The 23,743-nt window shown below is 36.5% G+C and overlaps 3 protein-coding genes across 3 annotated transcripts; 1 reads left to right on the top strand and 2 right to left on the bottom strand.

Moving 5' to 3' along the window:
- Positions 1–1,311: 1,311 nt before the first annotated feature.
- LOC143470600 (plasminogen-like) lies at positions 1,312–5,994 on the bottom strand. The gene is made up of 14 exons (XM_076968839.1): positions 5,792–5,994; positions 5,179–5,293; positions 4,985–5,073; positions 4,606–4,849; positions 4,063–4,199; positions 3,737–3,920; positions 3,222–3,358; positions 2,993–3,076; positions 2,716–2,845; positions 2,421–2,571; positions 2,141–2,249; positions 1,888–2,024; positions 1,667–1,783; positions 1,312–1,502 (listed from the first exon to the last, which is right to left on the bottom strand). The coding sequence occupies exons 1-14, from the start codon at positions 5,856–5,858 to the stop codon at positions 1,455–1,457; spliced, it is 1,749 nt and encodes a 582-aa protein (XP_076824954.1). The 5' UTR covers positions 5,859–5,994; the 3' UTR covers positions 1,312–1,454.
- Positions 5,995–10,622: 4,628 nt separating this feature from the next.
- LOC143470599 (plasminogen-like) lies at positions 10,623–15,452 on the bottom strand. The gene is made up of 14 exons (XM_076968838.1): positions 15,215–15,452; positions 14,937–15,051; positions 14,726–14,814; positions 14,343–14,586; positions 13,985–14,121; positions 13,503–13,629; positions 13,011–13,147; positions 12,779–12,862; positions 12,534–12,663; positions 12,239–12,389; positions 11,913–12,021; positions 11,683–11,819; positions 11,462–11,578; positions 10,623–11,300 (listed from the first exon to the last, which is right to left on the bottom strand). The coding sequence occupies exons 1-14, from the start codon at positions 15,423–15,425 to the stop codon at positions 11,238–11,240; spliced, it is 1,851 nt and encodes a 616-aa protein (XP_076824953.1). The 5' UTR covers positions 15,426–15,452; the 3' UTR covers positions 10,623–11,237.
- A 5,103-nt stretch (positions 15,453–20,555) lies between these two features.
- LOC143471149 (uncharacterized) lies at positions 20,556–23,531 on the top strand. Its single transcript, XM_076969526.1, has 2 exons — positions 20,556–21,530; positions 22,067–23,531. Exons 1-2 carry the CDS (start codon positions 21,335–21,337, stop codon positions 22,930–22,932), a joined length of 1,062 nt encoding a protein of 353 aa, XP_076825641.1. The 5' UTR covers positions 20,556–21,334; the 3' UTR covers positions 22,933–23,531.
- The last annotated feature ends 212 nt before the right edge of the window (positions 23,532–23,743 follow it).

Raw genomic sequence — 23,743 nt, 5'->3', positions numbered from 1 at the left:
GTATATACTCCAATTCCCTGTGTTTAAAAAAAGTCAATCCTCTGTATCTAATTTTATTTAAAATGAAAATCATGACGATATCATTCCTACTTTTTTTATTCATACTTCAAGTTTTGAGTTATTTACTCATGGTTAGACGATTCTGAAAGTTTTTCTTACATTTTTCATAGAAATGAGACGCCAGTAAACCTATTTCACAGGTAATTTAGTTAAGTTTTCTTGGTGAAATTTATGCTGAATGTCGGTTTATTGTTAACCGTGGCTTAGTGAGGTGATTAAATTTTGATTCGGATCCCAGAACGCGATGTGCGAAATACATCTTATGGCTTATAATGTTGAGCAGTTATACAAAAAAATATCTAAAAAGAAGTATTTGCCTGCTATGCAGTGGAATCCGCTTAATGTGACCACGGATATTATGACGACTGCTGTATATGACGTCAACTGCTAAACAATGACGTACTATATATGTATAGTACTCTATATGATCATTTTGGTACGGTCTCGAATTTTGCCATATAAAACTCCCCGTTTACTATGACCAGTCTTCGGATATTATCACCACTTTTTCCAATTTTTCAGATTTTTATATATCAATGTTTCGTGTCAATAATGCAACTTGACAGTGGCAATTGCGCCACTTGTATTCCCATTCATCTACTAACGTTCATTTTAATTTTAATGCTACTGTTCAACGTTATTGAAATAAATGATGAATTTGACATATTGTTATTTTACGTCATAGTCCATTGATGCTGGTGTGATTAAACAATACTGTGACAGTTTCCGTTATTGTGACGCCATTCGGACATTATGACCAAAATGGCCTGGTCCCAAGGTGGTCATGATAAGCGGCGCCTACTGTATTGGTAAGGTCTTTGCATTACTTCCTTCTTTGACTACAGTATGTGTTTTGTGCTGTTTACTTCAAAATAAAGACTTTGTGCTTATAAGCTGCAGGAGCCAAATAACGAGTTTGGACGCTTGAAAACTGTGTTATAACGTGGCAATACCTACATCTAAAAATCTCAGGTATGTCGAAATTTGCTGTTTGCTGTTACTTTTCGCATTCTTAATATTTTTCCCAATCAAAATATTAACGATGTATATGGGCCATAGGCGCCACCTTATTAAAATAACTGGACGTGCGCTGTGACGTGACGTCAAGTTTCGTGGTGACGTAACGTAAGTAACTCACCTCATGCGCAAACCAGAGCATGACATATAATATGGCATTTTGTTTGTTTAACATCAACCTACGTTTGACTCTGAAGACTAACGTTGCTTCTAACATTGGTATGAAGCAAAAACTTATTAATCTTGTGAACTGCTTTATTGTATGAAACCACTAATTAAACAGTCAACGTACTTTTAAGGTAAAGAGAAAAAACACACGTTGCGGGAATATACACGCAACGGTTCAAATGAAAATCAAGTTAAACTGAAACAGAATTTTAAAAATCATTGACAATCTTTTTGATCCAATCTTTGTAATAGTATACCTAAAAAAACAAAGTTTAAGTACTTGATTGTTTAAATTACTTGTTCAGAAAATATTTTGTAGAAATTTAATTACTTGATGCATTACCTATGCTTTTAGATATGCTGTCAAATAAATATGTTTAATGCTTATGTTCAAACAAGCATTTTATGAAGAAATATTTACATCTGTGTATACGCCGGGTAGCATAGGTCGCGCGCATCCAATTCCCCAGGAAACTATTCCAACCAATTCGTATCGTCCTTCGTCGTTTACGCCCACTAGCGGCCCTCCACTGTCGCCCTGTTTAATAAATTAAATTTGAAAAATAAGTAAGCTGAAAAATGTAAACAAGTTGCAAAAACTAAACAAATCCTTATGATTTGATTTTTCAAATTACTTTTTACCTGACAAGCGTCCTTTCCACCGTCTTCAAAACCAGCGCATATCATGCCAGCCAGGATACCGGAGAGCTTGGAAGAGCAACTCAGTCGTGTTATGATTGGTACAGACGCTTGACGAAGCACATTGGTTGAACCGGTTCCTGATCAACAATAAAAGTCTAATTAAAACTCTAATTTTAATAAACTAGTTCAACGATCTGCACGTTTTAATTCCAAGCAAACTTCAGCAATTTACACCGGTCGGAACAGTATTCACCTTGGGAAGTTCCCCAACCGGAAACAATCGTCATTTTGTTGTTAGGAGTCGGTTTGTTGGGAATACACACAGGTTGTATGAAATCGGTGAATTCTAGTGTTTCAGTAAACTTGAATAAAAATAAACAAAATTGTAAAAATAAACAAAATAGAAAATAAAATTTAACGACAATTAATGAGTGAAAAAGTATATTTCAAACAAAACGTATCTAAAGACTTAATTTTGGTCAATTTAAAATAAAAATTTGAGTCAACATTTTTCAATCAATTACTAAAGTTACCTTCATTAAAGTGATATCATTTTCTATACTGGCTGAGTTATAATCCAGATGCTTAAAAATTCTAGAAAACTCCAATCGTTTTTCCGAGTCTTCTCTCTGGTATTTTTGATGTTTTCCGACATAACCGTAGTAAGAGGATGGATTACCAGGACTACAAATGTGTAATAAAACACGAAAAGAGATAATAAACTTTAAAATCGCGTAGTTATTAAATAAAATCAACAGTAGTATCCCAAATGTAAAATGTAGCCTACGCCCGTGCATTCACTCGTACACACTATTTCACTTCACTCACTTTGAAATGCAATGGGCAGCGGTAATAATCCACCGGTTGCTGATAATCGAAGCGCCACAAAATAGAACGTTGTTGCCAGAGTAATGGAGTGCGACTTGCCACGGAAGGCTTCCCGGATAGCTCTCGATACCTGCAGAGAAAACATCAGCACACTTATGCTGTCTTCTCACAATTGGTTCTACGTTAGTACTCATTCCAACAAAATAGTTTGTGAGATTCAAGCAAGCTGCAAGTAACAAACTTGTTGCACACAGTAGGCCCAAATCAAATGACTCACCTCCGACAATTCGATAAGTTTCGTCAAGCACAATGGGTGATTTTGTTTTTCCACAATCAAGCGTTGATGGTTGAGGAGTGATATCTTTCGATTTTAAAAAAGTATTATCAATAACGGTTTAACTTAACTTCAACTCTTTAATAACTATCCAACCAAAATTTCTTGAAATTAACATTAAGATAAAAAGAAACGCGTCCTGATGATTGTTTAGCGAATCGGAGGGATTTACCCGAGCATATATCCACATGACAGAAGCTCCAGTTGATATCAGGGTTAGTGGTAAAGCACCAAGGTCTGACGTCGCCATCCGGGTTCCTGCAATAATTGTGATATCCCAGTCCCTTGCCAGGGAATCTTGACGAAGTGCTGTTACATAAGACATGGTTGAGAAAAAGTTTAAAAACTATGGTTATAGTCATAAAAAACAAAGTTATTTGTACAAACAATTTTATACTTGCATTTCGACCGCAAGTATGTCAAATCATCAAAATACTTGGAAACAAGAATATTAAACCATTTAACTTATCGCAGTAGAAAAAACATAGAATGACTTAATGAACATCACTCCTGATGGCCCTGAGCACTGACGAAAGTACTCGAGTATATTCTGGTACTAAAATATGCACTCTCTGAAGAGTGCATTTACTGTTGTAATCAGCATAGTCAGTCAGCGGTCTACGGTAAGTATGCTAGATTATTTTTCTCAAAAACAGGTTTTAACACTAAAATCCCGAAAGTTATTACTATATATGAGAATGCGGATTTTGTGAATTCCATATTTGGCACGGTATGCCATCTTCGGTTTTGTCCACAAATCCACGATAATTGGACGGATCTCGTTCATCAAAGCAATCGGTGGGACCCGTTGTTTCTGAAATAGTTGTGGTCGTCATCATCGTTGTGGTAGGGGTAGTTGTGGTGGTAATGGCTTCATGTAAAACAAAACGTTCACTTTAAAATGATAGTTACAGCATAGTAGCTTAATCGAGATAACAGAACCTTAGAACTTTGCTCAAGATAAAACAACATAAAAAACTTGAACAAGCTTGTTGCAAGTCACAAGCACCTACCGTGGCAAACTGGCACCTGGCAATACTCCCACACTGCTAATGTAGATTGTACAAAGCACCAGGGACGAGTGTCATTATCTGGACTTCTACAGAAATTGTGGTCACCCAGGCCTCCATACGGATAATACAATGGATTGCTACAAATAGAATGATATCAAGATTAAACAACGGACACAACTTGACTAAAAGTTATAATGTTCTCCGAGAATCTAAAGTGTTAGTTATGGGTGTAAGTAGCTATACCGGATTTTTGTAGTAGGTTAAGCCACAGTGTAAGGGACAATCAAGCAACACCCCATGTAATTAATGACTGAAATAAGAGTGATTTGTATGAATCAAACAAAGTTAAAACTTATAGAAGATTGGCGACAGACAACGCAAAACAAAACAACAAACGACCAACTAAAATGCAAGTTATTGACACAATGAGCAGAACGCTGTGATTAAGTCATTGTTTTTTCTCTAAGCATCCCAAAGCCAAGATAATATTTCGTTACACAAAAAAAGAACTTAAATGCCGTTTTTATGATAAAGAAAACTTACAAAATATGAATGTGAGGCTGCTGTAACAACCAGTTTTGACAGTCGTATCCCGATTGGGTATAGGAAATGAACCCCATATAAAGATTTGCGTTGTTCTTTTTGTAACATTCGACATATTCGCTCGCAACCGAGTTTGTGGTATTTGCTGGATATTCGGCATCAGTAGCGTTTGTAGTGCCACTACCTTCTATTGGGAAGCCACTGGTTTCTGCATTATTGTGTGGTGGTGGTATTGTCGTGGTATCTGCAAATAACTATTACACCATGTCTGGGCTTTAAGCACAATTTTAAGTATAAATTATTTTATATAAACATCATACCTTAAGCTTCAAACGTTTTTAATGTTAATGTATCCGTGCTCATAGATTTGTAGACTTACCACAGCTTCCAACGTCACAACTACGCACTTCCCAGGTGAGTCCACTGCATTTGCCTATCCCAGGTGTTCCTTCGGTACAGTTTCTGTATCTAGAAGTACGTTAAACCAAGAAAGTAGTCAGAACCTCAAAGCACGAAGCACCAAGTACAATCAGTATGTAGAAATAACTACGACCAAAATATGTTTCCACATACTTGTATTCTACTCCTTCGCCGCACGATTTCGAGCAAGGGGCCCAGTCCGACCATCCTGTCCACGATCCTCCCATTAAAGCCATCATCATGCTTGTAGCCTTCGTGAGGTCCAAACCTGCGATACATTTTTTATTTTTTTTAAATTTTACATTCTAACTGAAACATCCGATAGACACGCGTGGGTACACACTCACAACAGCATGATTTGTCGGCTCTGTAGCGGGGCGATTCGAGCGCTTTGCTCGTAATAATGCAGATCGTATCCTGTATCTATAAACGCGCTACTTTTGTGATGCAAACAAGGCACAGAAATGAACAGTGCTTACTCCGGTTTTGTGGTGCTGCTAAACAGCTTCGAATTCGGGCAATACAAAAAATTTAAAATCTAATCACAAAATGTGCGTGTCACTAAAACTTGCGCGGAGGCTAACTCGGTAGCCGTTCCTCAAGCGATGAAGATTCACAGCCGCGATTAAGTCGTGCAAAGACTTTCTTCAGTCCGAGAATAAAGTTTATGATACCATACCTTGCTATATCATATCAACATTTTTTTGAACCTCTTTTATTATGATATGTTTCTATTGGTAAAGCTCTTTACCTTTGTTTAACTTACTTATTATGATGATGATGAAAAGCGTTATCATAAACCGCACTCTCGTATTCCGCGCTAGGCCTGTCATGGTTATTGTCAAATTTATCCGGCGAATTGTCTTCTTTTATTAGACTGCTCTACCAAAATTTTCTGACATTTTATTTTATATATAATGAGTGGGTTAACAAAAAGAAAGTGAACACAATGCTTTGTCTGTTGTTGAAAATCTGTCTCGGGTTTCAAATAATTACTCTTTTTGTTATGGCTACTTATACTACTTTGCAAAGTGTAATCAATCAAATTTTTTAATTTGGTTAGGTAAACGCACAATTATAAACACAGATTTTGTTCATAAAAAGTCTTCAGATTTGCGAGAAGACTATAGCTACCTTCATATGTACTCGAGATGCGAATATCTGTCTAAAGTTACGATGAAATGATTTAGATAAACAAACATTTATATGGTTCATTTCATTAATGTAACGATAAAGTCACGCATATAACAACAATTGAACGCGTTTGAAAGCGTTTCCCTGGAGCAGTATTTTAGAAAGCAATATTTTCTTTCTGGTGGCACCTTTTAAACAACTTGTCATTCCGTCTACAAGCACAACATTTTGTCTGCAATGGCATTGGTATATAGATTAATAACGACATTATGACCATGTAAGATTTTTAATGAAACATTACTGTGTTTAATTGTAAACTGCAAACGAAAGTCATCTGTAAGACGATATTATTTGTAGTTGAATTTTTTCTGTTTATTTTTATTGTTTAGCAGTTGTCGTGAGATACTACAATATTATTAAAGCCTTTCTTGCGTTTTTCACCGAGAGGCAGTATTGACGTTTCGAATGTTTTCCATAACAAATAAATGTTTCTGTCGTACACTCTCGCACAAGTACACTCATAGCATATCTTTATGGTGTATATAATGGGTATAGGCAGGGTTGCCATACCGTCTTTATTTCTAAGATTTGTCCTTATTTTAAAGGTCCATGTCATAGAAAGTATGATTGTCCTTTCTTTCTAAGAAATTTCCTTATTTTCACTTGCGTCCTTAATTTCGTCTCATTTTTAGGGCAAAGGTTCGTATTTTGGGCATTTTCACACCTTTAGTATACCATGTTGTACCAAAGAGATACCAAAATTAAGAACATGCAGATAGTGTCTTGTTTTTTTTTTGTTTTTTTTTTGTTTTTTTCTAGGAACATTGGTTGCTTTCTCCTGTTGTGCACTGTTTAAGGTGGTATTCGTCTTTCGTTTCCTAGTCGTCCTTATTTTTGAGTTGAGACCGATGGCAACCCTGGGTATAGGTTTGTGAATTATTTATCATCGAAGTTGTTTTCTAATCATGTGAGTGGTTGATTTTTATCTCTTACCGTAAATCACTTGGCGCTTATCTCAAGACCCCCCTCCCAAAACATTCAGCATAAACGGCACGGAAACAGTTGTTTTAGCAAAACAAGACCAACAACAAAATATACCTAAGGTCCACAACACACCACCTGAACGTTAAAGGCATGACTTAGAGCAAGTTCACCGTCATTTAACGTTTTACCCAAATACATTGGGCCCTTGCCATCCTGGTCCTAAATTTCAAATGAACTTTTTGAGACAGGCTAGCTATTTCCAAATTCTCGCTAGCTGGGTCCAGCATAGGTCTACTACAATATAAAAAAGAGAAGTTGCCGTTGTCGTTGAATTTCTCCATTTGTTCATGAAAATTTAAAATGGTTCGCTCATTGTATAGGTGTAGATAAGTGTAAACGATTATGACATCATTAACGTACAAGCTCTACTTTTCCGAATGTCACCTTTCTCGCCGCTCTTTTTCTACTGCCACCACGCTGACTGGGGATATAACAACGCTAAAAGCGACGGAGACTGCCTGGCTTCCAGGGCAACCAACAACAACCTGAACTTTCTCTTCAACCCAAAGGATAAAGTAACATTTTTCTCTGGACGCTCGAGAACAGCAATAAACCCTGGTTTGGCATTAAGAAGGAAAATGATGCTGACAACTAACTACAAGATTGATATGTGCTTGAGAAGTTTAACCGGTTCTAACATCGACCCTTGCTGAACCACTGCTTGCGAACTCACGGCATCGGTTTCAAGCACCCCAGCGAAGGAACTTCAGAAAGGTCGACTGAAAATGCTTTAGCTTTATTTCCAACGGGTCCGCATCAGGTCTTTTATCACGTATTTCTACAAACTCGGATAAAGCTTACCAATATTTTTTAAACGTCTTACTACTTGCGCCAAGAAATGGTATCCCACGCGGCTACCGCTCTATTTACTCGCCGTGTTGGATTTCCGAGTATGAGATTTGGGTCATCAGCTCACTCGATTCATCTGTGCTTCTTCTCTGACATGTGTCTGACCTGTCAAGGGTAAAAACACTCGACGGTGAAAACATCTCAGGCGATTTTCCCCAGATGAGTTCGCGCTGTCTTCCATCAAACAAATCCAGATGAGGCTCTATGCCCAGAGAGCATCTTCTCGAAACCTATACTCAATGCTGGTCCGGCCATTGGCTGGCTGCATAGTCTTTTTTTTATTGCTTGCGCTATCACAAATTTTCAGAATTTGCAGAAGGCCCAAAGCTTCAAAAGTCACAAGAAAACCAAAACATTTATGGTTTTATATCTACTTGTGTGTCTCCTTTAAAATTTTCAAACGCTCGATTTTACGCTCCATAGCACCCACAATTAAGACCCTCTTCTCCCGGGAACAGGCGGGGTTCCGAAGTAAAAGTCAACCGTACAGCAGGTCGTAGGTCACTCATATGACCTATGACATCACGAACAGCTTAGAGGTTAAGGAAAAGGACGGCGCTGTACTGACAGACTTAGCAGCATGTAACTCCGGCTTTATCTGCAAGGTCTTCGGTCTTCGGTCTTCTCCCATAGATTACCACAGGTTATGTAGCTTGTCTATAAACGGAGCTTTACCATCACCACCGGCCACAGCCAGCGATGCAGGCAACGATGATTCAAGAATGGCGTTCGATTAGGCACAAGGATTGGTTTTGGCATTCCTCTATTTTAACATCTATGCCCATGACCTAACAGACACGATATCGTCTTAATATTTATATATACGCGAACGACTTAACGATCGTGTTCTCGGCAAGGAATCAGAGAACAGTGGAAAACACCCTTTGCCAGTACATGACTTATCGGCTTACTTACAGAAATGGAGTTATAGCTGCAAAGCCAAATCGAACTCGGCAGCCTACCAGCTTCCACCTAAACAGCAAGTAAGCAAGATAACGTGAGCTTAAAGTCAACATGAGCCTGTGCCTTTCTTTCAAGATCCGAAATACCTTGGAGTAGCCTTGGACAGATTGGTCAGGCTTTTCGACACCTCGAGTTACTACTCAAGAAACTTACGTCCCGGGCAGCCTTGATAAGAAGACTGATTGGCTCAGGCTGGTGTACTGGGGCTGCTAGTTTTCGTACAGAAGCTTTTGCTCAAGTTTACACCATTACGCACCTGTCATATGTCGTAGTACACACAGACAGAGCCATTCTCTCTTCTCCACTCAAATCTTTGTGTCTTTGCAAATGAACAAAGCCGACGACTAAAATTTAGACATTCTCAGGTACTTACGGTACTGCAGTTGCTAGAACCTGCCGAGAACTCAGGCTTCAGTGCGATTTGTTTTGGCGGACCACGTATGGAACGCGCACTGGCAGGAAAGCCACGCCAGACGTCGCAAATTCATCATCGACGACATCTCCCAGTACACCCTCATAGAGCTTTGCTGCCCAGGCTAGCTTGGTTACGGCTTATTCGCTTGTGAACCGGGTTAGGGCGCCTGTGATCAACTCTGTACAATTGAGGAGCGGCAAACTTCGGCCAACGTGAGTGTTGCGCGGGGAAGCAAACTGCAGAGACCATTTTATTCTATTACACACATTCAAAGCAGAATGCATGGCCTGCGTGTTTTGGATGACGACAGCACGATGCAGTTACTGCTCAACACGTGCCTGAAAATGTAGTCTGGGTAGCTGAATAAATCTGGCTCACACGACGACAACGATCTCACCCAGTTTTGCATGGACTTTGTACACATTACGAGATGTGTCAGTTTTAAACTTTTTTTACCCTAAGCGCTCAAAGCCGATCGAGAGCTTTATTTTTGATTGGTGGAAACAGCGAGCTCTTGACCAGGGACGACTAAGTTTGATAACTTTTATACTGCATGTCGAGTTGCGTAATTTATCGTTAAACATGGTGGTGAGTTGGTGAGTTGGTGAGTTGGTGAGTTGGTGAGTTGGTGAGTTGGTGAGTTGGTGAGTTGGTGAGTTGGTGAGTTGGTGAGTTGGTGAGTTGGTGAGTTAGTTCCAGTTTTTATCGTTGGATGCGATTTGATATTATCACGACAAAATGCATCTTACGGCTTAAAATGGCGCTATTGTAGCAAAAGTGTATAGAAAACTGAACAATAAATTTTGTGTGATATCGGCGAGAACTTTGCCATATTCATATTGGCGAGCACAATTTACTTCTTCGACTTGTGTAGTTGTATTTTGTGTAGTTTAGTCAACTTATCTACACTTATATCTTTCGCTTTAGCTTCAGCCGCCAAATGATGATATTAAATGCTTACGAGCTGTGTAATAAAGTTGCAATATTTATGTTCAAAATTTTTAAGCTATATATAGGCCTAGTGTTTGTTTTTACTGTCTGTGTTTTCAAATTTTTTCTCTCCATCTTTATTATATTATAAAATCGTTCAGAAAATGTAAAGCTGTTCTTGTTTGCTTGGCATAAATCTAATATTGTTCTTAATACCTTAACATTTGTATACAACAAAAACTTTTAATCAAACATTTGCAAGCAATGGATGTTTTATTGCAAGAAAGCACCAATTATAGGTTTCAAATGCATTTATGCGAAAGAGCACAACATACAGACATCACGCCTGCGGTCCTTAACCTTTTTCATCTTTTGTCCCATTTATGGCACCAAACCCAAATTTCATTTCTTTTATTTTTAACAGGTTTTGACCAGAGCTTCAGAAAACCTCTTTTCCACACACAATTGAATGTAACCAACCAAACACTTCAATTTAGCAGATTTGTTATAATCAAATCATTACAATTCTGATGCGTACCAAAAATGCAAATATACGCAGTTTAGTAATATATAACTCTTAAATTTTCTTAACATCAATTCAAATTTAAGTTGGCCACACCTCATAGGGATTTTTAGGCAGTGACTTAAAACTGCAGAATGCGTATTAAACAGCAGGCTAAGTCCTAGCGTATAGCCTAATATATATCATTTACGACAAAACTTCCTTTGTGGGTATGATTTATTTTTGTATACAAAAAGTAGATAGGTTAATTATTTCCTACCTGAACTTGCAAATTTTTACTGGTGGGAAATTACCTACCGGTTAAAAACCGCTGCATTACGAAAATGAACGCATCAGTGCAAATACATATGATGTTCAGTTAGAAATAGAACTAAAAACGCTGATTATGTCTTTAATCCAATTTTTGTAATAGTACACCTAGAAAAACAAAATACTCAATTGCTTAAATTACGTGTTCACAAAATGATTTAAAGAGTGTTACATTTGGAAGGATTACCTATTCTGATATAAGTATATGCTGCCAAATATAAACGTTTATTGCTTATGTTCAAACATTTATTTTATGAAGAATTATTTACATCTGTGTATACGCCAGGTAGCATAGGTCGTGCGCATCCAATTCCCCAGGAAACTATTCCAACCAATTCGTATCGTCCTTCGTCGATTACGCCCACTAGCGGCCCTCCGCCGTCGCCCTGTTTAATAAATTAAATTTGAAAAATCAGTAAGCTGAAAAATGTAAAAAAGTTGTAAAAATTAACAAAATCATTATGATTTGATTTTTCAAATTACTTTTTACCTGACAAGCGTCCTTTCCACCGTCTTCAAAACCAGCGCATATCATGCCAGCCAGGATACCGGAGAGCTTGGAAGAGCAGCTCAGTCGTGTTATGATTGGTACAGACGCTTGACGAAGCACATTGGTTGAACCGGTTCCTGATCAAATTTATCAAGAATCTTTTTTCAAGAAACTGGTCTCACGTGTTTGACTAAATTTACATTAACTTCAGGTCAGGATATTTTCCTCACCTTGGGAAGTTCCCCAACCGGAAATAATCGTCATTCTGTTGTTAGGAGACGGTTTGTTGGGAATACACACAGGTTGTATGTGGTCAGTAAATTCCAGTAGTTCAGTAAACTTAAATACAAAAAAGGGTAAAAACAAATAAAATATATAAAGCAAATCATAACATTATCAGTATATTAATAAAATTATGTTTAACGAAAATTAACTGAGAAGAAAATTTTTTATCAAAGAGCTTACTCAAAAAAACGTGAAACATCATCTGCGTAGATGATTATACATACCTCTCAGCTCAAATGTATTTTAAATATAGCAAAGGAATGACAATTACCATTATTAAAGTGATATCATTCTGTGTACTGTCTTCATTATAATCTAGGTGCTGAATAATGTAGGAAAAATCCAGTCGTTTTTCTGTGTCTTCTCTCTGGTATTTTTGATGCTTTCCAACGTAACCGTAGTAAGACGATGGATTACCAGGACTATAAAAAGTACCCAGTGAAGTATGAAAAAAGCCTCGCGAAACACTTTAAAAGCTATCAACAATAGCTTAAACGAGAGCAACGTTGATTTTGCAAACGAAGAGTGTGCTTGTGCTTGTATACACTCACGTACATTTTACTCACTTTGAAATGCAATGGGCAGCGGTAATAATCCACCGGTTGCTGATAATCGAAGCGCCACAAAATAGAACGTGGTTGCCAGAGTAATAAAGTGCGACTTGCCACGGAAGGCTTCCCGGATAGCTCTCGATACCTGCAGAGAAACAGCAGATTTACTTCAAACAAGTGCTTTATTATAATCGTTCTTATAAATGACTACATTCATAAAAGCTTTAAGTAACAAGCTTTTTGCACATCAATCAACTTACTTCCGAGAATTCGATAAGTTTCATCAAGCGCAATGGGTGATTTTGCTTTTCCACAATCAAGCGTTGATGGTTGAGGAGTGATATCTTTCGATTTTAAAAAAGTATTGTCAATAACATTTTAATTTTGCTTTGATATCTATTAATAAACTTTTAACCAATAATTGTTTCAAAATGAATTTGATAAATATTCAACCTCGTCTTGATGGCGATTTATCGCATCTACGCGATTTACCTGAACATTTATCCACGTCACAGTAAGCCCAGTCAAAGTCCGGGTTAGTGGTAAAGCACCAAGGTCTGACGTCACCATCAGGGTTCCTGCAATAATTGTGATTTCCCAGTCCCTTGCCAGGGAATCTTGACGAAGAGCTGTTGTATAACGTATTGGCAGAAAATGGTTTAATAAGTTTTGCTGCTTGCAACCTTCAGCAAGTATTAAAACGGTTACGTTTATCACAGCATAGAAGAGCATGTGATGATTTAATGAACAAAACCCCGTTGAATTACAATCTTTAGCAAGTATCGACCCCTTAAAGCTTATATAGATTACAGCAAAAACACATAAATTGATTCAGTGAGTTTACAGAATTTTTAAAAAGATTCTCAAGCCATCTGAGTACTAAAACCCTTTACTTGAGCAATATTTAAGTAAGTTACTTTACTCGAATAAAACAGTTTTGATAAGCAGCAAATGGTGTGCTCTTTAAAACCTGAAAGTGCTTACTATATATGAGAATAAGTGTTGTATAAATCCCATATTAGGCACGGTGTTCCATCTTCGGTTTTGTCCACAAACCCACGATAACTCGATGGATCTCGTTCATCAAAGCAATCGGTGGGACGCGTTGTTTCTGGAACGATTTTAATCGTCCAGTTGGTTTAACACAAAAACGATTTTTGTTAAATAGTTTTTACTTCGAATATAAAATTATAATACAAGGTGTCCAATACATAACTTTATAATTTTGGTTTCGTATTTTGTTTATATGCTCTGTAATCATTCATTTATTTATCAAAATCAAATTAAGGGGTTTGTTGTGTGTTGTGTGTTTGCAGTTAAGTATTTTAACATAATGCAAATACGCAAACCTGTTGGAGTACAGAACTCCTTGAACAGTGTATATTGTTTTGGTTCTGGTGTTCATTCTTTACAAAAACTTTTCAAAGAAAATTTAAACAAGCTTGTTGCAAGTCACAAGCACCTACCGTGACAAACTGGAACTTCACAAAACTCCCACACTACAAATTGAGATTGTACAAAGCACCAGGGACGAGTGTCATTATCTGGACTTCTACAGAAACTGTGGTCACCGAGGCCTCCATACGGATAATACGTTGGATTGCTACAAATACAACGATATCGAGGTTAAACAAAGAGCTTAACTTTAAGGCTTTGAGTGATTACAAAGTTATCTGCGAATCTAAAACTTTGACTATAATCGTGAGCATCCTATCTGTGCTCAATATGTTTCAGCAACACTATTAACTATATAATCAAGCAACAGGCAGTACCATTAATGACTGAAAATGCAAAAGAAATCAAAGAACATAAAGTATAGCTCACAAAGTATGACTATGAGGAGTCTGTGATAGCCAGTTTTGACAGGAATATCCCGACTGCGTATAAGAAGCCATCCCTCGGTAAGCAAAGGCGTTGTTCTTTTTGTAACAGTCAACATATTGGCTAGAAATCGAGTTTGTGGTATTTGTAAGAAAATCGAAATCCGTAGTGTTTGCAGTACCACTACCTTCGAGCAAGATGTTCACCATTTTCGCATTAACAATAGCTGATGATATTTTCGTGGTACCTGCAAATAATAACCACCCTCTGTCTAGGCTTTAAGAGTAATAAACTTTTAAGAATGAGATATTCTATAAACATAATGCGTTACATCTTTAAAGTCTTCATTGGTACTTGAATCCATGCTCATGATTTTGCAGACTTACCACAGCTTCCAAAGTCACAACTACGCACTTCCCAGGAAAGTCCGCTGCACCTGCCTATCCCAGGCATTCCTTGGGTGCAGTTTCTTGTTCTAGAGGTTCATCAAAGTAAGAGAAGTAACTAGAAATTTTCAGTACAAACCATCACGCATACAACGTACAAATTTTGTCGAAATGATTAATATCAAAAATTAAGCCTTATGCCTGCACTTACTTGTACTCTACTCCCTCGCCGCACGATGTCGAGCAAGGGCCCCACTCCGACCATTTAGACCACGCTCCTCTTCTTAAAGCCATCATCAACTCAGTAGCTTTCACGGTATCTAAGCCTGTGATAATAGTCTTCCGTCAAAATCGGTATATTACAAAACAATTATAACTCCCGGTAAACGCTAAAGACGTGTATGCTTATACACTTACGACAACATTCTACCAAATTTTTTCGCAACAAGATGCTCATATTGATAAAAGTTTTTAAAGTGTTTGACTTACTTATCACGATGACGATGAAAATTGTCACCATAAACCGTCGTGCATTACACACTACCTTTGCCATGACTTTCACGAATATTTCTCCAGCAGATCCTTGCACTGACGAAACTTTGTGACATTTCAATTTATACCCTGAGTTGATTGACAAAAAGTAAGCAAAATGCTTTTTCACCCGTCGAAAATCTGCGTCGTGTACAAAATAATTACTCATTTCGTTGCGGTTGCTTATACCATTCTGCTGAAACCTTTGCTAATGTATTTAAGTCATTCAATTGATACGCAGCAATTATACAGAAATTTTTGTCCATATTAGATACGATTTAATTCCGTGTGAAAATTTGATAATTTTATATATACTGAATGTTCGAACATCTGTTTTTTGTAATTATAATTATAGATTATATGAATTAAATGGATGAAAGTTTTTATGACCTATTTAAGTTAAAGTAAAAACAAAAGCATGTGTTCTAAAACTACTCATTGGTTTTAGAACAATCTCTTGCCGCTGTTTTTCAGAAATGCAATACTTTTTAGATGGCTCATTATTCCATATGTACATGCAATTGTATTACATTACGTATGTAATAGATTTTTAGCAACATTTTAGCAGTAGTGTTTGAAGGATTGCGTTAATTGGGAGAAACAATTTACAAAAGTTGGAACAAATTTAACATGCCTAAAATAAATTTTTAAAAATTGAAAGAAGTTCCAATAACATTTGAATTAATTTGTTTGAAGCCAAATAAAGTTCATGAAAAACTTGAAAAACATTTAAAAATCGTTAATATAGTAATATTTGTCATGCGAAAAAATCAGAAATTGCCCGTCAGGAAATTGTTTGTAGGTTAACAACTTTCACAATTTCTGTAGTTATTCTGTTGATCTCAGAAGCACAATTTTAGAGATGTACACTCTTCCATATCTTTTTAGAAAACGAAAGATGTAAAATCAAACAAATTTGAAACAAACCTTTATGGTCGAAAAGCAGTGGCTTTTATTGAAGCCTTACGAAACACGTATTAAAATTTGTTAATTTTTGAGTAAATTAAAAAAAGTAAATTTACTTTCGAAGTTACAAAAGACTTCAAAGGAGTAATTTAGTTATTAATTAATTATTGTGCCGCATGTTTCTGACATGTACTTGTGGTTACCTAGGTTTATTATACCTGCTACCCTGTCTAACATACCACTAGTTTAGAGTCCAGACAATTAACAACCAAAGTATATCATTGTTGAAAATTATTCGATTGACCAGAATTAATAACATGCAAAAGTTGACTTGAAGCCAACGTCAAAACAGCATCATATAGCAACGAGTTATTTTGTACGGAACTTATCAATGAATAATTTGTTCACGAGCATTGGTATTTTTAAGTTCACACAGTTTCGGAACTTATTGCATTAGGTATATTCTGGCATGTTCTCGTGTGATCGACCGTTGCTCCACCCGATTTAAACAATACATTTGATTTATTTTAAAATTGGAACATACTATGAAATCTTGTCACTATGCAACCAGTGTCGATTATTATTATATCTAAAGTACAATGCAAACGCGCAAACAAACAAACAGATGTATTCATGAGATCCGTCCTGCTACACATCCTGTTATGTGGATGTTTTATGAAGCTTATGCTTGCTGAATTACCATCTATAAATGAGTAGGTTGTACATGTTATAGCAACGTGCTTTGCAAGAAGGAATATAGAACTAGTACAGTTCAAAAGGTAAATTTAATGCTTCTGTAATTACTGTAACTATACAGTATAATGTATACCATTTTCAAATTACATCTATGTATTTTTGAAATGGTTTAGCAATTCTACAGATAAAGTTTTTTTTACTAATAAAAGCGTAAACTGTTAAGGAGAATTCACAAAATAATGACAGATAGTTAGATAGTTTCGCAAGTTAATACAAATGATAGCATCCGTCTTTGGGTTAAAAGTTGTAGCATCAAAGTTTGCTTCTAAAGTTAGCAGTTATCGTCTAGAAAAGTTGTCTGCTTTTACAATTATGCTGCGAATTCTTTTTCATCTTATTTACTCCCAGGCCGGCGTCAGTAAATTTATCACCTTTCGAACAAAATTTACATTTATTCTAATTGTTTCAAGATTGTTTAAGAGATATTTTGCATTTCGATAAAACAATGCAAGTCTATGAATAAAAACTAATCTTGTTATTGTGTCATTTAACGGCATGAATAATAACAAGCTTTCAACTCATTTCTAATTTTGGAAAGGTTATTTGTAAGAGTAGTAATATATGATATGAGGCTATAGAGACATTTTCCAGACGCAGCTTCGCAACTAACATTTATAAGCATTTTGCATCATGTAAAAATTATGAGCTATATAAAATCTTTTTAAATTTTGCAAAATATTTTATAAAATTAAGTTATGCGTCTGGAAAATATCTTTATGGCCTTATTTCATACACCGTACTCTCTTATTAAGGTTATTTGCGAGTTTCAAGTTAGTTAATTCAATCTTTGCAAAAGTAAAATTTACTTGAAGACTCAAGGATAAATTAATCCCAGGTTAAGAATTATTCCTTTAACACGAGTTACTGTTATGTGTTGTCACTGTTACGAGTCACCGTAAAGCAGCCAACGCGTTTCATATCAGCTTATTCCATATAAACTTCCGCGGGCATATTTTTCACTCCATCCTTCCCATCACTATGCGCAATGATCTCAGGACCCACAGTGAGTCATTTGCTGGTGACGCATTTCCAATTCCTATTTCTGTTTTCGCCCCACATTCGCTCTGTCCCATTTGCGCGTATTCCTGGTTTAAGCATAAGTTGCATGAAAGAGCACACAGCTAAAGACAATGTAGGAAGAAAGGTAGTTGATTTTAAATACCACGTGGCTGCAATGAAAGCAACGATTGCTGCAAAAATCATATTTATTGATAGGTTAATCTGACATGCTTGACATTTGATTGATTTTGCACCAATTATGGTATGTATGTATTTTTAAAACAACGTTCGACAAAATATGTAGGCAGCTTTAGTCAACAAAAGAGGATTTTAAACGCCAAAAAATATGCTCAAATAAATTACTGTTTTAATGAAACAAATCGACCTTAAACAAAAAAACGTATCTTTGCCCAAAATCGTTGCTTGACGCTTGCCGTTGTTTCTTTATTGTTAACATGTTGACTGCCAAGGCATGATTGGTTAATTAGGTCCAGCTGCCAAACAACTTTTGCTAAAAGTCGCTCTTTTCTATAATATGAATGTCGTTTAGAGCTTGACAGTAATTTTGGTGTGTCTTGTCTTTTTTTATCTGTTGCCACCAGTCTCTTCTCAGGGAAATCCCCTGTAAATTCTTGACTTGTTTATTTTTTGGGGTTTATTGGTAGTTCAGTTACAATACTATAAACTTAAAGACTACTACTATTTTACCGGAACAAAAAGGGCGTCGAAGCTATTTTTTATATTTTTTTGTTAACCTAACTTAAATGCTATAACATAGTAACCTAAACCTAATCTTAAATATCTTTTAATTAAAATATATCTCCAGTAAAACCTTAAATAGCTAAAATCAACTTTTTGCATACCCATTCTTCCAACCTAACCGCCTATCGTTAACAACAGGTTGCGTGACCTTTTTACGGTGAAATAGTCACTTTGTAATATAAAGCCATTTACGTATTTCTTTTACTCCTTATCATACATATATTGTATATGACGTTCTGAGTGTTTCAGCAGAAATCTGGAGAAATCTGTGTTTTACCGTGTGTATAGTAACCTTAGGATATACTAAGAGCAGCAAGAAACCCAGTATGTCATCATGATGAGGGTTAGTTAATAATCTCCGTTCAGATGCACTTAATTGCTGACAACTTTTTTAAAAACAAATGTTTTTTGGGAAAACCTTTAAATTATTCAAATGGGTGTCTGATAATTTTATGAATTGGTCGTGATACACTTGATGTTGCATTAGATAATCAACACCATAATTTGTCTTACCTTAGCTGGGAACGAAATCACGGTCAGTTTCTAAGCCGGAGATTCTGGTTTGACACTCCCGGTTCCGAGTTTAACATGCGGTAATTATTGCAAGCAGACAGTTTTATAGTTGTGGTGTCAAAAGAAAGTAAAACGAATTAAGTCGGGTTTTATCTTAAGTTAATTGAAGTTGTGAGATAGATTTGGTTTCGGTGTAAGTTAGTAGTTGATTCCTTCCTAATCAGATCAAAACTTAACTGGAAAATTCCTCTGAGTGAACAATTTTATCGCTAATATAATGGCAACTAAATTTTTTTTTAAAACTTATTATTCTATTATCCTATTTATGCTTATGAGTCATGACGTCGCATATATGACGAGGAAATAAGCTATGCTTACCACACAACATGCAATACAACAATAGACTGCTTCTTAAACTTCGGTTTCGAAAGCTTTCGTTCAATGTGTATTGTTTAGAAGATTGCAATTAACTTGAAAACTACTTAGCCACGTATGAGAAAAATAAATGTTTGACGTCATTTGCGGAACAAAGTGACTGATTTAGAAAACTATGATTTAAGTTGTTGTTATGCGAAGGACTTCGTGATGATCGGGCCTCTTCAAAGCCAGTGAGCGCACAGTGTTGCGTCACAAATCCTTTGGACGTGCCTGACGTCATGTAAGAAACGTTCATAACGAAGAAAAATATATTTTGAAACTGTTTTCAAATTTATTAGTGCTTTACATACTATTTCGGTTTTAGTTGACAGTTTAGAGATGGAAGGCAGTTTAAGTCCATTTTCAAACTATATAATCAATCTAGACAAAGATCGAATTATGTCAAAATCCATTCCACTCATCTTTTCATATACAATGTTTGAGTTTCTCTTACATAAATTTGTACGCTGAATAGAATATCGAACGCTTTATGACCAAAATTTTCTATGAAAAAATGAATTGTTCTCTGTTAACCTAGTAGTTTAACCAATGTTTAACGTCGGTGTTATGCAGCAACCAAAACAAGCTATATCAGCTTTCTGTTGCCAATAAAGGAAACTACAGTTAAGGCACGTAATCACTATTGGAGGAATGCAGGAAAAGTGTTGTTTTCACTTTATTGTCCATTTCATCTAATGAATATACTTCCCGGTTTCACTTTAGCTTTTCAGGCAATTACAAAACAAAGGGAAGCCAGTTTTATCTGAAGGTGCAATCAATTTCCTTGAATGTCGTCATAAGTTTTCGATGTGGGAAGTACTGACGCAAGAGCGGCACAGTTCTTTTTTTCCAAACAGTTTTGAACACAATCCGCTACCGTTATATACGCAGCGCCCAATGAATGGCACGAAGCAAATGAGTTGAGGCTTAGAACAAAAACATAGTGACGTATAATGAACTCAAGCTTAGCCTACTGTGCCCGGTTTTCTTCGTATGTGAAAGTGTTAGGATTAAGCGTGGAAAGATATATGTCCAACGCGTATAAAGAATAATCCAAATACTTGCCAAGTTATATTGAGAAAAGTTTTGTATCTTTCGTATATCGTCTTATTATTAAAATATTTTCTGGAATTTGCAAGGCGTTGTAGAGTTGTTAGAATATAAATAGAATAATTTGCAGTTATGTGGAGATCAACTACATCAGAGTTCATGTCGCGGCTCACGTTTGATGACGTGTGTAAGTTTCGATGACAACTTGTTTGCCGTATAGACAGATTTCAATCCAATATCAAAATACTTTGTCTGAAAATTAAAATGTCTGAAGATAGTTTGATATAATCTATAAACGTATTCTCGATTTGCGAGATATATAGGAGTAACAGAGATATTTGCTTCATAATGAGATTCTTGAATTGAACTCTTCATCGAAGTAAATTTGGGTATAAATTTAAAGGATATACGATAAGCCTGTGTTATATGCCAAATAGTTTGAATTCAGAGATGGTTGCTAAGCGCTTAATACTGAACAAATTGAAGAAGGCAAAGTTTGAAGAATAGATTATTTTTATCCAAAAGTATATTTTTTGACTTGTTTTAAAACTGTATAGTGTATAAGAAGATTGTTCGCAGTAATATCGATTCTTTCTGTCACACAGGAAAATAATTGCCGAAAAGTACACGGTACTCGGCCTGTTTGTTTTTAATAACAATTGGAAAAGATCCATAATGGAAGCTACGACACAAACAGTTGGAAATCAGACGTTTTCGAATGCAACTACATATCCTGCAGAGGACTTCGATTCAAATAAGCTGAAAACGGCGTCTCTAATATTTACATTTGTCGCTCTGGCTTTTGTATGTTATATCATCATTGCGATCTCGTATTTTGGCTTTACCAAGAAACTCATGATCGGTTGCGGAGGTAAGCAAATGAGCAAGTTGTAAACTTTAGATATTTCCGGTAGTCGTTGCGCCATACCTTACCTTGGGCCATAAACATTAGCCCTAACGTAGATTAAACTTGCTACCAATCACGTTGTTTACAATTTTTTGCCAGAACAATTACTTGTAAGAATTAATGTACAACCAAGTACCGTGCTAAGATACGAATTAACTGTGATACCAATCTATGCACATTTAATGAGCTAATACTGTAATGTAACACACATTACCGCGTCACTAAAACTGTTGCATAAAATGGTTAATCCGCATCCATAGCACAGCTTAATATTATGCATTAATGCTTAACTACAATGGTGCGTTATTTGTAAGTTGCTCACAACGATTATTGCGTTTTGCGTAACAATAACGCTAAGGCTGCTTAACGTTTTACATTCAATGTGATGATTATGTCTATCAATACTGGAATGAGGTAGTGTACGACCATATACATTTATAGTTGCAGGCTGCGGAAGTGATTTGTTTAAGAAAGATATTGATCATATCTTTACATTTCAGGGTCTCGCAGTTGGGAACAGAAGAATCGAGCACAATCAGTAGTAAACTTGATGATACTTGTGGCTGCGGTTTCTGTGCTTGTTTACGTCGGCATCGAAATACCGTTAATCGTGCCCCAAGTCGAACCGTTCTGCGCCGTTTATCACCGAATTAAGATCGTCTCTTTTGCCATAACGCTTTCGTCTGTGTATTTTGCGCTGTGGTTTCGAGTATACACCGCTTTCTACTCCAATTCTATTCTGAAGGAGATTATAAGCAGAGTGCCAAGAGTAATCAACTTTCTCACACTTGTCTTTCTTGCCCTTACGATCACCAGCAACTTTGTCTTGTTTTTCACCGCCCCTGCCTATGCGACGACGCCCAAGGGATGCTCACCAGTTCAAAACAAAGAAAACAATAAAATCAAGTGGGCTGTGTTGGTTTTGTGCACCACTGCTTTTCAAGTTATGCTTCTGTATTCCTTCATTTACCCTTTACGCGTTCAGCAACAGAAAATGCTCGCGAGAGGTTTTGACCCAAAGTCTACGATGCCCATACTGAAACGGGCTGCCATAACAGCAGTTGTGTGTGTGCTTTCGGATATTTTAAACTCGGTTTTCGCCATTCTTTACAAAAACCCAACCGTTTACATCAACCACATTGTGTTCAGTTGTAACTTGCTCATCAACTTGGTTGCCGTGGTTTTATCCGCTGCAAACTGGAAAGAGAAAATGGTTGCATGTCGGTGCTCGATTCACGTGGTGCCCGTGTCTGGACGAAAGTATTCCAGTCAAGCAACTGGGTCGACTGGTACCAGCAACCTTCATAGTCACAGCGTGGCAGCCAGTTCCCACAGCGGCCAAATTGCGTCGGTGGCGAAGGTGTAACTGTGGAAATGAAACTGCTGATTTGACTAAAATGTCGTTTTGTGTAACTTTACATTTCTTTCAATCTCACGAATAAGCAGAGTTTTGAGACACAAAATTATATGCTATTTTTCGTGCTTTATTTTATCATTGTACTTGGAAAATTTCATTATTCCACAAAAGTAAACAAAAATTAAAAAATGTTACCCTTCGTGAGAATATTACTCATTGTAAAGTTGTTTAAAATATTTTGCTTTTTAGTATCTTTAATGTCTTTTCTATGGTTGTAGTGCAACTAAGAAAAATATCTTCAGGTTGTATATTTTGCTTTACACGTTTAATAGGATTCGGTTTTTTCTTTTAACCCTAAACTTTGAGGAAAGCACGTGCAAATACAAATTTATCTCATGCCAAAAAGCACTATAACTGAATTAACTTGTATTGTTTTTGGCAAAACTTACCCCACCGCTCATTTTTTCAAATCTTTTTTCCAGCCTATTCAGTTATACTGTAGTGTTCGTTAATATGATGTGTACTTGTGTTTGCACTAGACTAGCTCAATGCATTGTGACGTCATCGTACGAAAGGCGGAAATAAAAATGCTGACTTTGTTTACAGAATGACTCAAAAGCTTTAAAAATTTTGATGTGATGATTTGCCAGCAGTGGGAAGCGAAACTTGCGTTGATTGCTTGTCCTGTTTTCATCGCATAAGTGCGCTTTTGGTAATTGAAAATTATCCGTATACTGATACCGTCTCATTCAATACCCGGTTTGCACTTAAAGTGAGGAGCAAGTTAAAAAGAAGTTAACCTAAATTTGTGGCGTACGCC

The sequence above is a fragment of the Clavelina lepadiformis genome, chromosome 9 (assembly GCF_947623445.1).
Source record: "Clavelina lepadiformis chromosome 9, kaClaLepa1.1, whole genome shotgun sequence".
Taxonomy (NCBI): Eukaryota; Metazoa; Chordata; class Ascidiacea; order Aplousobranchia; family Clavelinidae; genus Clavelina; species Clavelina lepadiformis.
The sequence above is the reverse complement of the archived record's forward strand: the minus strand, read 5'-3'. Positions and strand labels throughout refer to the sequence as shown.

What these genes read in the sequence shown, in the direction of transcription:
- LOC143470600 (XM_076968839.1), bottom strand. Translation starts at nt 5,858, where the DNA reads ATGACAGGCCTAGCGCGGAATACGAGAGTGCGGTTTATGATAACGCTT. An exon ending in CCAGGTGCCAGTTTGCCACG is followed by an intron (nt 3,921 to 4,062) that starts GTAGGTGCTTGT and finishes TTTTACATGAAG; the next exon opens with CCATTACCACCACAACTACC. An exon ending in TCATGTGGATATATGCTCGG is followed by an intron (nt 3,077 to 3,221) that starts GTAAATCCCTCC and finishes TAAAATCGAAAG; the next exon opens with ATATCACTCCTCAACCATCA.
- LOC143470599 (XM_076968838.1), bottom strand. Translation starts at nt 15,425, where the DNA reads ATGAGTAATTATTTTGTACACGACGCAGATTTTCGACGGGTGAAAAAG. An exon ending in TTTCATCGTCATCGTGATAA is followed by an intron (nt 15,052 to 15,214) that starts GTAAGTCAAACA and finishes CTATTATCACAG; the next exon opens with GCTTAGATACCGTGAAAGCT. An exon ending in ACTCCTCATAGTCATACTTT is followed by an intron (nt 14,122 to 14,342) that starts GTGAGCTATACT and finishes TTGTATTTGTAG; the next exon opens with CAATCCAACGTATTATCCGT.
- LOC143471149 (XM_076969526.1), top strand. Translation starts at nt 21,335, where the DNA reads ATGGAAGCTACGACACAAACAGTTGGAAATCAGACGTTTTCGAATGCA. An exon ending in ACTCATGATCGGTTGCGGAG is followed by an intron (nt 21,531 to 22,066) that starts GTAAGCAAATGA and finishes TTTACATTTCAG; the next exon opens with GGTCTCGCAGTTGGGAACAG.